The sequence below is a fragment of the Trichoplusia ni genome, assembly GCF_003590095.1.
Source record: "Trichoplusia ni isolate ovarian cell line Hi5 chromosome 6 unlocalized genomic scaffold, tn1 tig00003143_group5, whole genome shotgun sequence".
In the NCBI taxonomy this organism is placed as follows: domain Eukaryota; kingdom Metazoa; phylum Arthropoda; class Insecta; order Lepidoptera; family Noctuidae; genus Trichoplusia; species Trichoplusia ni.
The window spans coordinates 22,468-37,522 of record NW_020799632.1 but is presented as its reverse complement, the minus strand read 5'-3'; the positions used below and the strand labels follow the sequence as shown (position 1 = coordinate 37,522).

The 15,055-nt window shown below is 32.6% G+C and overlaps 1 protein-coding gene across 1 annotated transcript; it reads left to right on the top strand.

Annotated features, from left to right (window-relative positions):
- Positions 1 to 2,290: 2,290 nt before the first annotated feature.
- On the top strand, positions 2,291 to 11,011 carry LOC113506244 (vesicular integral-membrane protein VIP36-like). Its single transcript, XM_026889088.1, has 6 exons — positions 2,291 to 2,479; positions 2,559 to 2,674; positions 6,212 to 6,409; positions 7,889 to 8,051; positions 8,491 to 8,657; positions 9,048 to 11,011. The coding sequence occupies exons 1-6, from the start codon at positions 2,353 to 2,355 to the stop codon at positions 9,258 to 9,260; spliced, it is 984 nt and encodes a 327-aa protein (XP_026744889.1). The 5' UTR covers positions 2,291 to 2,352; the 3' UTR covers positions 9,261 to 11,011.
- The last annotated feature ends 4,044 nt before the right edge of the window (positions 11,012 to 15,055 follow it).

Genomic DNA, 15,055 nt, shown 5'->3' with positions numbered 1-15,055 from the left:
TTGAAATTGGATTGAATATTTTTACATAATTATAAGTAATTTGTGACTTCTTAATAAGGGTACACAAGGGTACACACCTAAATCTATGTATATACTAATATATAAAGCTGAAGAGTTTGTTTGTTTGTTTGTTTGTTTGTACGCGCTAATCTCAGGAACTACTGGTCCAAATTGAAAAATTATTTTGTGTTGAATTGACCATTCATCGAGGAAGGCTTTAGGCTAAACCATCACGCTGCGACTAATAGGAGCTAAGATACAATGGAAAATGTGAAAAAAACCGAGCAGGTACACCTAAATCATAACTTATATCTTCTACCTACGGGGACGAAGTCGCGGGCAACAGCTAGTAATGAAATAAAAATCGTTTCAGTACCTAAATTCTAGGTACCTGTCTACTAGTAAAACTCATAAAATATTACTTATAAATTGTAATTTGAAATGTAAGGCTCCTGTCATATTACTCGATCACACAGGTACTCATTTGAAAACAAGACCATTTTTCTACATAACAGCTACCTACTTAATTCCGAAAAACTAAAAAATGCATAAAAATACATGAACTAAAAATAATTAAAACATTTACGAATTAGTAATTAACGTCAAAAAGTCTTTCAAATTAACAAAAACCGCCAATTTTCAATTCAAGTAGTGTAGGCGATCGTCGTCGCGAGTCGCGAGATCACCAAAAATCAAGAACGCATGGTAAAAGTTGCCAAGCCAATGTCATTGACCCGGCGGGCATGTGCGATTTTGACCTCAACAGAAGTTTATGTAGCAAAATCAAGTGAAAGTGGGTGCATCGATCTGTTTGCGGGGAAAGTAACCCTTTGGTTTTGACGGACAACCTTATAAGTAGACAAAAATGTATCACTGACTTTTCTTGAAATATTAAGTCGAGAACTTTGATTAATCATCGATTAAATTCAGGACGTAATCGATTACGTTAATTGTCAGTTACATCGAATTAATTAATCGATAAAAAATGCATTAGGAACTCTTAAACAACATGCATTAAAGGTTGTCTTTTTATGGAAGGATATCAGAGCAGTAAAATCTGTAAACTTGATTGTCCGTCAGGCATCTTTGGAATTTGGGGTTGAATTATGGTAACTTAGTGGCTTTAAGTAGCGTCACAATGCATGCACATTATCATGCTATTATTTTTATTATGACATTGTGCAGTTGGTAGATTTTGGTACTTTTCTTTATTCCGTTTAATATGCGAGTGAAACGCTTAGTTCAACATTCCCTCTTACCAAAACTAGCATCGTGAACCAAATAGATAACTTATTATTAGAGATGGGGTGTATGTATTTATTAGTGTTGACTTAATTGACGAAAATTTATAGATAGAATTATATCTAGTAATAGTTATCTAGAACTATAGACGTATAGAAAAGTCTTCAAAATACAAGTATTCCTTAGTTATTCCTGTCAAATAATTATCGAAGTACCTAGCTTTATTTCCATCTAATTAGGTATTTTGTGCTTTTTTATATTCGAAACACAAACGAGAGCTGTGTTAAGAGATAAAATCCTCTTAATGTGTTATTTACAACCTATATTTCGTTAACAACGCTGTCGGCAACTCTGTGTGTGGATATTTAAGCCGCTAAAATGTTTAAATTATCCCGAAGCAAACAGTTAATTCATTAAATGACTGATAACGGCAGTCCGTCATTTGTCATGGCTCCTCGTTCACGTTATTCGCTTGATCGCATGCAATATTTCGCCGCAGGTGCAATTTGCCGTGCATGTCGATTTACGAGAGGCGATTTTTATTATTCCATTTCACGAATAGTTTGCTCGTGAACTAAACGACTATGACTTCTGTTTTCACCGTTGTTTGAATCGGTCTAATATTTATGTTAAACAAACAGATACAAAACATTATTTCCCTTTTACGCCTACAACCATTTACTCAAAACTACATCTATTGGCGCATTAAGTAACTAACAGTAGTCGCCATAGATATCCAGAAATGTTGGTAGACAACGCTCTCTGTATACAAATGACAGAACTACGACGTTTTTGGCTTCAACTGTTTTATCGACATATATTGGAAGTTGCCACTATTACAATAAAATACCAAACGGCGTGACATTTTGTACTTTTGTATCGTTAAAAATACTATTTATTATTACTTTAAACCTCATGGATGTTAAAATTTCTAATTTCTATAAAATATGATTCATTCAACCCATATAGGCTATAGTAATGAACTTAAGGAAAAAAAACCTACCATTGGAAGAAATCTGAGTTTTGAGCGATCGCCACACCGTTTAGCGGCTGCCATGATTTGGCGTTTGTCTTGTCATCTATTAGTGTATCGTCTAGAAAATTACGAAAATGGTTTATGAGAAGTTGTACTGGGTGCAAGTGTTTTTAGTATCAATACTAATAAGTTCTATTCTAGCAGAATGGAACACAAGAGACTACATCAGACGAGAGCACTCTCTCACAAAACCGTACCAAGGTGAGTGACCCCTGGCCGGTGACTTTGATCTTCTTACCTCGAATTTGCGTTAACAATAAAATTTATCAATTGACTACAGGGAGTGGAATGTCGGTGCCTTATTGGGACTTCTTAGGTAGCACTATTGTAACTTCAAATTACGTGCGTTTAACGCCTGACCTGCAGTCGAAGTCAGGAGCGATATGGAATACTGTGGTGAGTGACTATTATCACCTATACTATATTAATTTGTATGATAAGATGCTTTTCGCGTGCATTAACCAGCACGAGGCAACTTTGATCTTTGGTAATGATAAGCTGAGCGTAGTCTGCAGGTGTTTATCTCTTCATAAACTAAGAATACAATGTATGACTTATAATATCAAGTATTTGTTTACTCAGATGAAACGTGAAGGTATAAACTAATTGATTACTGTTCTGCCTGTTGTGTATTTATTAAAATAAATAACTGTAAATGTGTTGTGTCTGATGCCTAATGTTTCTTTACAAAATTATAAGTACTTGTGAAGGCTTCTTTGTAATAAAAATTACTATAGTTACAATAAGTCAATGAAAATATTCAAAACATGCATTACAAATATTTTATTACATATTTCCTGACACTAAGGCATTAAAATACATAAATAAAGTCAGCATAACTATTGTCTTTATGTATGCTTGGAGACCACATACTTTTATATCACTTTATCATGAGAACATTTAAAACAATAGAAACGAAACCACCTCTAATTTATGCAACATAATTTGTAGCTTTTATATAAATCATTAATTTGTATGAAGCAACAGAAATGTAGCTGAGAATATCATAATTTGTACACACTACTCTCAGTAGTGACAAAAATTTGTCTACTTGGTAATGTCCATTTTATGCCAAACATGTGTTAAATTCTTATACATTCTCACATAGCTATATAAATACTAAAAAAAGTATGATAACATACTTTGTGAATGCAATATAAATAACATTTTCTACTTTTTTTTCACTTTAGTAAGAAAACCATAAACATTGTTATAAGCAGAAAACATTTTGATTAATAGCCACAGTGTATATGGCTATTAATAAGATTGTTATTATTTATAACTCATTATCTGATTTAGAATTGTTTATCATGGTTTGGATTGAAGGGGCTTGGTGTCACTGTGAGGAAATATAAGAATAGGAACACTAATGAAATATATACTGTTTAATACTTGTAACATAATAATTGGACAATAATTTCACTTTTACCTATTTCCATATTAAAACAGTCCATACAGCTATGCTTGAGATCTTTTTGCTCTCAAAAACTACTAATTGGTAGTTTGTTATAAAATATGCTTTAATGATATAATAACAGAGAGCTATCTTAAGAAAACAATGATTATAATAATGCTTGTATTAAAGAAAAGCCTTTGTTTCCTTTACTTTACATTTTATTGTTTACATTATTGTGACATTAGTATAGTTCGGTTGACTCATACAAATGTTGACAAAAGAATTAAGCTTATCATATTGCTTTGACAAAATAATCTAATGACACAACTATATCTATTCAATGATCAAATAGCAATTTCCTTTATTTATTTTTTTGTAACAATGAAAACAAATATTATGGCTCAAACCTTGCATTAAAATGTTGAATAGAGCAATAACTATAAAAATGATGAAAAATGTAAGTTTCATAGTTTTTTATACATGTTCAGTGTTCCATTATTTTATTATAGAGGCTTAAACGCCTGCGACCCACCCTGGCAATGCATGGGTATACTTTTGATATACAGTACTGAATTTCTTTATAGAAAGCATTCAAAACTAAATAAACCTCACAGCATAATAATATTGTGAGTATTAGGCATAGGGACAGACAGACAGCAAGAGTGACGTTTCATAACATGTATTAATGATGTGATATTATATTACAGATCTAACAAGTATTTGTTACATATAATCTCCATTCGATAGGAAAAGGCGTATTTTTCTTTATCAATGAATGCTAATTAAAACTCGTGATGAGGAACATAACTGATTATGCAAAATGAACCTTCGGTAATTGTTTAATTTTGCAGTTAGGCAGGCATCTAGACCAAGGTTATGTAAACTGTGCACATATTACGCAAATCTGAACCATATAGCTCACACCTCAAAGTTCATAATTGCATTGCGGTGTCTTAGTCTCGTAAATTTTGAAGTTTAATAATAATCGCTACTAATTTTACGTTCAATTTCATCGGCAATATCAAACAATCATTCCACGACTCATAACTTTTTTGTTTGAAGTTATTATAAGGCGGGTTTTCGATAAACCTAAATGTTTTAATAACACTTGCATAAAAAGTCTTAAATGACCTGCCTAAATGACATTCAATATTAATAAACTACATTTTGCTCCCTACGACTTCGTCGGAAAACTAACAAAGAGGCTCTTTCAGCTCTCGGCACCACTTTCAGTTTTTGTTTAAGAAGTCTTGACTTGACAGTAACTTGACAGATTTCTTAGTTTTAGTCAATTTCACTTGAGCCCATTTTTTTTTTTTTGTAAAAAAGAAGATCAAAACAGCACAGACATGCTGATACATACATACATATACATATTTTCTTTTTCATTCCATTCTAGAATATTCTCCATACAAAAATAATAAATATTTACATAAGTAATGAACTTTGTTCAAAGCAATTTGCATTCAAGTCTTTGTTTACGTCGTCAGATTATTTTATTTGCATTTACTTTGATTATAATTATTGATTGTTGGTACTATTTTCTTAAAACCGAAGAGAACAGCTATGCAACAACATTTTATGGTAATCCTAGTCAAACGATATTACCATTTTTTCGCTTTTTTAAATTATCATTTTTCTTTTGGGCGGCAGTAGGTAACTCTCATTTCATTTTCGCCAAAGAAGGTATAATTGGTACAAAGAAATAAATGAGTCCATTGATCAGAATTTGTATAGGAGTTCCAAAACTTTTTCTTGGATATACTTAATTCCCTCAAATTGACGGAGCATTTTTATTGCAAGCTGTTTAAATTTTGAAAGCAGCTTTTTACGTCATGATGTCGTCATTTTCCCTTGATCAGACAAGATTCCTGTCTGTAAGCACTCGTATTATAAAAATATGCATTTCTATGGACAGAAAAAACTCAATATAAATTCGCGTCACGTTGTCAAAGTTATATTTTCGAAATTGAGAACAAAGAGACGATTACCACAGTATCTACTTGGCATCGCCGCTAAGTTCCGTCGCCAAATCTATCCTCGTGTAAAAATATCAGCGGTATTTGTTTATTTACATTCAGTATCTATACTCTAATAACTCTAATTATAAAATGCTTATAGTCTACAAGGAAAGTACGTAAATGATTAGCAGTTTATGTTTGCTAAGAAAGTGTATTCATTATGTAGGCGCCTGTGGTAGGCGCTAAAGTCGATATAGCTCTTAATTCTAAAAAAAAATGCCGATATTTTTTAACATTTGCGTAGAAAAGTTCAACATCAACTTCTGATTACTTGCTGAATTATTTCTAACACAGTACTGACACAAGGTTAAGGACAACATCGTGAGGAAACCTGGATTACATTACAGATATTTGAATCTAAAATCGCCACCCTGGGATCTAGCGTGGTGATCAAGGCTTAACCTTCCCTATACGGGAAGAGGCCTGTGCCTAGCATTTTGACGTATATATCTTGTTATTACATTATTTATTATTAAAAAACAATTCTCTCTAATCACAATTTCCTTTTCTCCACAGCCCTGCCAAACCCGCAACTGGGAGCTACAAGTCCAGTTCAAAGTCCACGGGCGCGGCAAAGACCTGTTCGGCGACGGGTTCGCGATATGGTACGTGCGCGAGCGCATGCACAACGGTCCCGTGTTCGGCAGCAAGGACTACTTCGAAGGCCTCGCTATTATATTGGACACGTACAGTAACCATAATGGTGCTCATAATGTGAGTTAACTTTATTTGTGTATTTTTTTTGTTCTTACAGCAGGTATATAGTCTCTTAGGCTTCTTATTAAATCAGATCGAAACTGCAAAACAAAGAAAATTTGTCAAAGGATTTAATAAAATTTCCGATTCTCTCTAGTGATGCAACCTTATTAGTAAGCGAACTTGCGGGCTTAAGGTCGTTTCTTATTATATAGTGTTAGCAAAAGTAACTTCTGTAAAATAATAAAACTGTGTGCTGGATTTAAATAGCCTTACACCTTTTTTTAATAAATAAATTAAAGACTGTCAACCAATGAGAATAAAAAAGAAGAAAAATGTCTAACTTTGTACGTACTAAACAGTCTCCTAAAATAGTTCCTGTAAATACGATTTTTTATCAATTCGAAGCCATTACTGCGATGCCAAATTGCGACCTAAATTCTTAAGACTATAGATATAAATACCTATACATTCATGTAATACACCTATTTTTCATGCTAACCTATGGTTTAACTATTAATTTTACAGCCAGTCATAAAAGGCAAGCAACACGATTAGGAAAATTATTGAACATTCTGCCTACTCTCTTGTAACGCAAAACACTATAAAAATGTATGTTATCGGTTGCTGGTTGACATTCTTTGACTAAGTTATGTAACGGCATATCAATATGAAAACTATTTTGAAGAATGCACTAAAATCGGTAAAAAAATATTTTTTTCCCATTTTTCAAATGGTTCCCGCACTGAGAAATTTAGTCCATGTGTCGCAGCGGGTCCTACAAACATCCAAGTCACATACATGAAACACTCAGATTACAAGCATTTTTGGATCACACAAATGCTTGTCCTACTAAGGATTGAACCCGTTACGCGTTAAGCTCAGTGGGTTTCCCGTTAAAGTCAAAAATTATCGTCCATATTTAAGGAAATACAATACAAAATATACTGTACATCCATTATTATAATTTAAAGTAGTTAATTTATAATTATAGGTAATATGTTACAAAAATCGTGTTACAATACCATGTCTGTCAATTAACACAAACGCAATTGATAAGCAAAGCCATACTTATTAACCCAACATAGCGGCCGTTCGAACCATATCCGATTTATCGCATGCGTCCGACGCGTGAGATGCGACAATACAACGCCATCTATCGTCGAACACTAATATCTGTCGCAGACATGTTTTGAGCTTTAATATGAACTTGTTTTGGTATTGGTCCTGCATTTAGGCGTCTGTTGACACGCTTTTCGTAAGGGAATTAGGAGTGGATAGTTTATTTATCCTGACTCCTTACAGAGGGTTAGAAGCTTTCTGGGGCATACACGGGAGTGAATACAGTCAACATTGAATCATACCTTGTTATATCGATCTCATCTCATAACTTTATTTACAGTCCACATAAGTCTATGATGAATAAAGGTCTTAGCACTTAAACGATTTTTTCGAGTTGTTCTTGCCAAGTTGTTTATCGATAGTATATTGTTACAGCATCAGCACCCGTACATATCGGCTATGATAAACAACGGGTCGCTGCACTACGATCACGACCGCGACGGCACGCACACGCAGGTCTCCGGCTGCGAGGCCAAGTTCAGGAACTACAACCATGATACACACATCTCCATCACTTATATGGATGATACGCTCACCGGTAAGATAGAAACTACTTTATTATTCGAATAATGCAACGGCTCACTCGTCCGCCGCTTCAGTTCACGATTAATGACTACGGTTGGGTCCGAAACTAGTCGGGCAATTCCGATAAATAAGCGTCCCTAAACCTTTGCATTATTTAGTAATGAATCGAATGAAAAGTTACTAATAGAAGACCTACTGCTAATTTTTATACTAAAATTTGTTTCTATGGAGATTTCATTATATTGGAGATTTCTCGTTACAAGTAAAAAGGTGGTTGTAAATCCCCTTACCTTAGTAATTCTTACACGCAGGTTTTAACTGTTACACATGTTCCTTAGATTGATTCTTGTTTAAGAAACTAAAATCACGCCTTATCTTGACAGTTATTCAGTAGGTAAATATTAAAAACATTTCTTAACGCTATCACGAACAAACGTAAATCCTCATTCCAGTATCAACGGACTTAGAAGGCAAGAACGCTTGGAAGGAGTGCCTGAAGGTGGAGAACGTGTTGCTGCCCACCGGGTACTACTTCGGCGCGTCGGCGACTACCGGCGACCTGAGCGACAACCATGATATCATCGCTATCAAGATGTTCGAACTCGATCTATTGGAGGCTGTGAGTATATCTGCTAAAGCTAAAAAAATACGGCCTTAAGAGTTACTTACATCTATTATTATACATACAAACACTTATGTTCATAATTAACGGTAAGAACTGTAAGTGTGTATCTTATACAAAAAAGATGCTGACGTGATACCATCTGTATGATCCACAACTGCTTTTTGCTAAGTAGAATGTGACAGACGTCTCTAAAAGTCCCCAGTAGACAAGGATAAAATACAGAAATGCGAGAGCTTTAAATCTTTGTCAATTGGTAACCTTCTTTGGCACAAACAAATGCTATATTTTCTTCTTTGTCAATTCTTTTCTATACACAACTTCAGTTTCAAGATGTATCATTAAAACTTAAATGACTTAAAAAATACAATTTTATATCGTTTACAGCAAAACAAAGACGAAGACCGTTCAAAGATAATCCCATCAGCAGCATCATTCGAGGCACCACGTGAAAGAATCGATGACTCCAAACCAGCGATGTCGGGAGTCAAGACCTTCCTCTACATGATGTGCATAGCGATAGTCATCATCGTTCTAGTGGTACTAGGTATCATGTGGTACCAGAAGAGACAGGAGCAGAGCAGAAAGAGGTTGTATTGAAAAGTGTTTTAAATAGCTTGGTTTCAAAGACATTCCGTTTTGGTTGGGTTTGTTGGAGCTGTGGTTGTTTCATTGGTAACTGAATACTGAAGCTTGGATTAATTTTGAGTAACTTCTGTTGTTTCAATACCTTAGCTCAGCTCTTACAAAATGTATACATAATCCATCGGTCATTCTGAAAAGTCTATATATATTAAGGATAAGAAAAATTACAAATAGGAAACACCTTATTATCATAATGGAACAATTATAGCTTTAACTTATCACAATACAGCTCTACTACTCATTTCAAAATATGTTCAGTCCAGTCGTTATAAGGTTATGGAATGTCTAGAAAATATGGATCTATAAGTATTGTTAAAGAAGTTTCTCGAAAATGTAAACAGCGAAATACTTGAGGTTGGTAATCTTATAAGATGTAGGCCGTCTATCCATTGAAGCGGGACAATGTCGCAGAACGTATAAATACTTACTAATAAGGTTGTATATCTGGTGAGAAAAGGAGATTTAATGCAATCCTATTGATTTTCTTCGTACTCAGCTTTGCTCCGCTTCAATAGACAGGCAGCTTAGGGCCGATTATTCAATCGTCAGCTGTTAAATTTACTTTAATTCATATCATCTAACGATCGAACAATTGGCCCTTACAATAACAATATCTGCCAAGACCAATACGAGACCTAAAAGACTTAATATAAATCTATTATTCCAAAAATAAAATGTTCTAAAAATGTTACCCTATACTGTGTTAAATTGGTCTCCATAGACTGTTATTAGGAATTGTATTTAATAAAAACTTTGTAATTCTATTTTCGAACTTTATCTTTCTTTTTACGAGAATGGCTTTTGTCAATATTACAACTAAAAATAACACCAGTGCACAATTAAGCTACAGATTACTAAAATTAATATTCGTCCTGCTTGCCTGCCCCCTATTCGATGCATAACCAAAATTTCTACAGCTAATTACGATGCTAAAACTTATTTAAGATTTCAACGTTATTTGTAAAGTATTAAGGGTGTTTTTGTTTGGTTACAAGTTAATTAATATCATGACAATTCTCTTTTATCTCTGGTTTATTTGTCGTCGGTTAGGTTAAAGGGTCATAGTCAATAATAGTCCTCTATAACCATATTATTATTTTTATATCCAAAAATTGGACTGCATTTTTAGTATAGATAGTTTTTTAAGATGACAAATATTTAAGCAATTAATTATTCATTATTATAAAGAAACGATAAAACTTATTTTACGTTGTATGTTTGTCTACTATTAAATGGTCAAAGTATTGGTATAAACATATCATTTTAATTATGTATTTGTTAATTGAAATGCTTTCCAACCTTTGGATTAGATAGTTGTTACATAAACCTAAGTACATAAACTTGTATGTAAAGTCAACATTTAATATTATAACATGTGTTTTTGCTACATAAAACTGGGTAATCAATCTCGTAATAAACCTTTTAAGATTTATTTACCATACACCAAAACCGATATGACTAATGTAAAAAATCAATTTGATTGGCTCTGATTGGCTGAATGGTATTGGTGAATGTTATAATATGCTTCCATCACAAACATTTGTTGTAAGATTAGCATTATAAGACAAACTCAGGATGTCAAATATAAGACAGTTGTTTTTTATCTTGCCAAACCATTGTTTTGGCTTTTATATTATCAGCAGCTGAAAATGTTTCCATAGCAGTGCATTACGCATATATCTCATTCTACCCCAATAGGGGCAAGTTAAAATATCACTTAAGCATCGCACTCTTAATCAAATGCCTCTTCTCACACAGAAGAATCATAAAAAATCTATTCTCTATTCGAGAAAGTAATTGTGTTTGTTATCAATAATTTAATGTTAAGTTGGTTACATTTGAACGATTTTACACGAGATTTCGATAATTCAAGTATTTATTTAAACAATTATTAAGTTCCTTTTGCAATATTCCGTTTAGAATCGTTCAAAAGTAACTATATCATATTATTACGTGAACGAGTGATGTATGTGTGTTTAATAAAAATGATTTATAAACTTTTCATTATTGGTTTTTTATTTCATCTTTCCTTAGCTGAAATAGGTACAACTCGTTGAATTTTTTTTCGTGAAGGATGTCTATTTTTCCCTTTTGTCAGTTTGTGCCTCATGAGACAAGTATTACTGCTTTGTAATTTGACCAAATAAAAGCTTCTCAAAAATATCATGGTATGCCACTTGGCATAGCTAAATGTTTAGATAATAATAATAATATAATATATCCTGGGACAACTCACACACGGTTATCAGATCCCAAGCTAAGCTTGTGTTATGGTAACCAGACAACTGATAAACTTTCTTATATATTTCTAAATACATACATAGTATAGATAAATTACACCCAGACACCAGAACAAATGATCATGCTCATCACACAACAGTTGTCCTGGTCGGGGATCGAACCCACGACCTCCGGTATAGCAGTCAGGGTCACTAACCACTAGACCAACAGTCTTGCCAGATGTAAAGGCATTGTGAATAAAATAAACCAGTTAGCTCCAGCAGTAGCTTAAAACCGCATAACGTTTTGTGAAAGCGCACACTGTAAAAGAAACCCTTCTCGGATGAAGTTCTTACATGCAATCGGGCCGTGGATAAAAGATTTAGCGCAGCGAAATTACAATAATCTCTTAAAGATGATTTTGTTTACGCATTACTTTGTGTGTTACTAAATTAAGGTAGAATTGATATATTTCAATGGACGATAAAGTTCCTTGGAAAATTATTTTTCGTGCCTCGGCAAATATTTCTGGTTTCTTATAATATTACGTACTTTTAATCTCATGCCGTTTGCCACTATTTATTGACGAATAAACTTACGTCAATGTCATATTTTTAATATTATACATATGTCAAAGTGTGTTGCATTATTGCATAGATTTAGGTGTGTTCATGGGGGTGACAGTACAGTACTTTGAGGACAAGAAAACAAAATGTATGGAAAGTGGTGCCATCTATGCCACAGGGCAAGTCAACTAAGACATAATATTCCCTTAAATATTACTAGATGCCGCTACAGTAACTGCTTTCTTCAAAATGTTATTCTTTTAATAATTTAATAAATATTATTTAATAAAAAGTAAACTAAAAAAAATTAAAAAAAAAACTGAATCGCCTTTTCGGTCTTCAATTAATCTTATACGCAATTTTTATTTTGCTAATGACATGACAGCACTGATATGTTTTGAAAACTTTTCACTCAACGTTCGTTTCTTGTGCCGTGAGTTTACCAAGTTTTATTTTCGACTTATTTGCCTATTATTGACCATCGCGTGTTTTCTGGACCTCGAAACTGCTTCCTACGTATTTACTTGGCTTCTCGTGAACGGATACCGACGAATATATTTATTTCTCTTGACCCTGGCATCGTTTAATGGACTACGACGTGTGTTTACATTACTTGATTTAAAAATTTGGCTGCGTTTTTTACGGATTACGATGGCGAGATTACCGAAATACTCTCGCACTCATTGCTATTTTGGATGTGAAGAAGGAGGTAAGATGATTATTGATGATAGAATAAGTGATCTTATTGTAGGAACGATCCGATCGAAGTTTGTACTATTATATATCACTATATTTTTAAAACATAAATTTCACAACCTGCAATTAACTCATTCTTTCTAATTTCAGGTACATTACATCATTTTCCTAAGCCAGACTGTTATAAAGAAAGGTTTGAGATCTGGAAACAAGTTTTAGACGATAATATTATAATGAAAGGAGATACATACATCTACAACCAAATAAGACTATAAACATTTTGAGAAATACTACATAGGTAAAGGAACGGTATTAACGAGAAATGCAGTGCCAACCTTTTACACCAGCCTTATCCCATCAGGTAAATAAATATATTTGCATATTATAACATCCAATTTACATGTAAACAAATATGCAATTAACATTTTGGCAGATGTCTATTAAATGTATGAAATAACTGTGAAATCTGCCCCTAAGATGAACCACAGACCAACAAGTGCTGTTTCAATTTTATTTTCTGTCACCTAATCATCGCAAATGAAGTGCATTAACAGTCCTGTTGGTCTAGTGGCTAGTGTCTTTTAGTGCTATGCCAGAGGTTTTTGGTTTGATTCCCAATCAGGAGAAATATTTGTGTGATGAGCATCATCATTTTGTTCTGTGTCTGGGTGTAAATTATTTCTATATTTAGAAAGTATGTTTATCAGCTGTCTAGTATCCATAACACAAGTTCTGCTTAGCTTGGGACGAGACAACATTGTTTGATAGTTGTGAAATGTTATAATTATGTTAAAATACTTCTAAGTAGTCTTTTGTAGAATTGCACAATTATATTAATAGGTTTTAAAGTATGTGCTAAGTCTTTTCTAACAAGATTATTGCTACTTTCTAGATACCACCAGCTCATCTGCAGTTGCAGAAGTATCAGTTGAACCAGTCGCTTCAGTTTCAATGTTGGAGGATAAGGAAAAGGACATGGAGCAAACATTTGTAGAAGGTATGCAACTCATAATGAAAATCAGTTAAATGTTTTGATTATAAGTATTTTTTATCCATATAAATCATACATATATACTTTTTCTTGTGAATACATATATATACATATATATATTTTGAAATTGATTATATATATATTTTGCATAGGAACATAAATAACCACAAACATTAATGATGTATATATATATTTTTTTGTTTCAGAATGCAACATATTACTAGCTGAGTGTGAAGAAACTGTAGATTTATTGCTGATTTTTGATAAATTATTTGATTCATTTAATGGCCACTCACACCGTGATACAGCAAAAATACTCAAGGGATGTCTTAAAAACAAATCACCACATTTCCCATTCTGGGCAGAAATTAAACCTGTTTTTAAATCAATAGAATTTGAAAAAATTGTAAAGTCAAGATGGGTCTCAAACAGTTAAATATGATGATTTATAAAATCTGATGATTTAGATTCTGATTTTGCAGTTGATTCCTTAATTTCAACAAGTAGTCAAATTATTTTTAGTAATTTGATTTTGCATTCGGAAGCGAAGAAATATGTACCCTGGATATATAATAAAAAAACTAAATCTAATATATTTAAAAATTGTAATTGTATTGTTGATTTACTTCAACAAGAAATTGATCCTAATGCATTTAATTACATGATTGATTATACAAAACAATCACATGTGATTCATTTATTAAATTACTTAATGAAATATATTTTATGATTGAGACTTGATCGCCCGAAATAATAAACTTAAAAAAATAATAATTGTGTTTTTTATAAATTGCAGATGTGATTTTTCAATTATTCAATGCGATGAACATAAATTGATTTTAACTAATTATATAATTAATTTGTTCATCAACTTAATTGTAAATAGTTGGTGTACGGGTGTAAATAGAATTTTAACAGGAAAAATTGCTGATTTTGATAATAACGATACTTAAATTACAAGCATACAATTTCTATAAAATTCATAAAAAAAGGAAATAATGTGAATGATATTTAAAACCTTATTGTTAATTAAATGATTTGATTGATTTAAATCATGTGATTTTTGATGGGTGGCCATTTCCAACCATCTACTTTATTTACATCGATAAATAAAATAGAAGGTTCTCAATTATACCCTTAATAATTTAAAAATGGTTTCTATTAATGTGAATTAATTGGTGATTGTAATATACCATAAGTGTATTATGAATGTTAGCCAATGAAATTAAACCATATTACGATTTTATTAGAGAATAATTTTTCTCCAGAAAATCATA

Bases quoted from the DNA above. Each gene is read 5' to 3' on its own strand.
- LOC113506244 (XM_026889088.1), top strand. From the start codon at position 2,353: ATGGTTTATGAGAAGTTGTACTGGGTGCAAGTGTTTTTAGTATCAATA. The intron at 2,675-6,211 runs GTGAGTGACTAT...TTTTCTCCACAG, and splicing joins GAGCGATATGGAATACTGTG to CCCTGCCAAACCCGCAACTG. The intron at 8,052-8,490 runs GTAAGATAGAAA...TCCTCATTCCAG, and splicing joins TATGGATGATACGCTCACCG to TATCAACGGACTTAGAAGGC.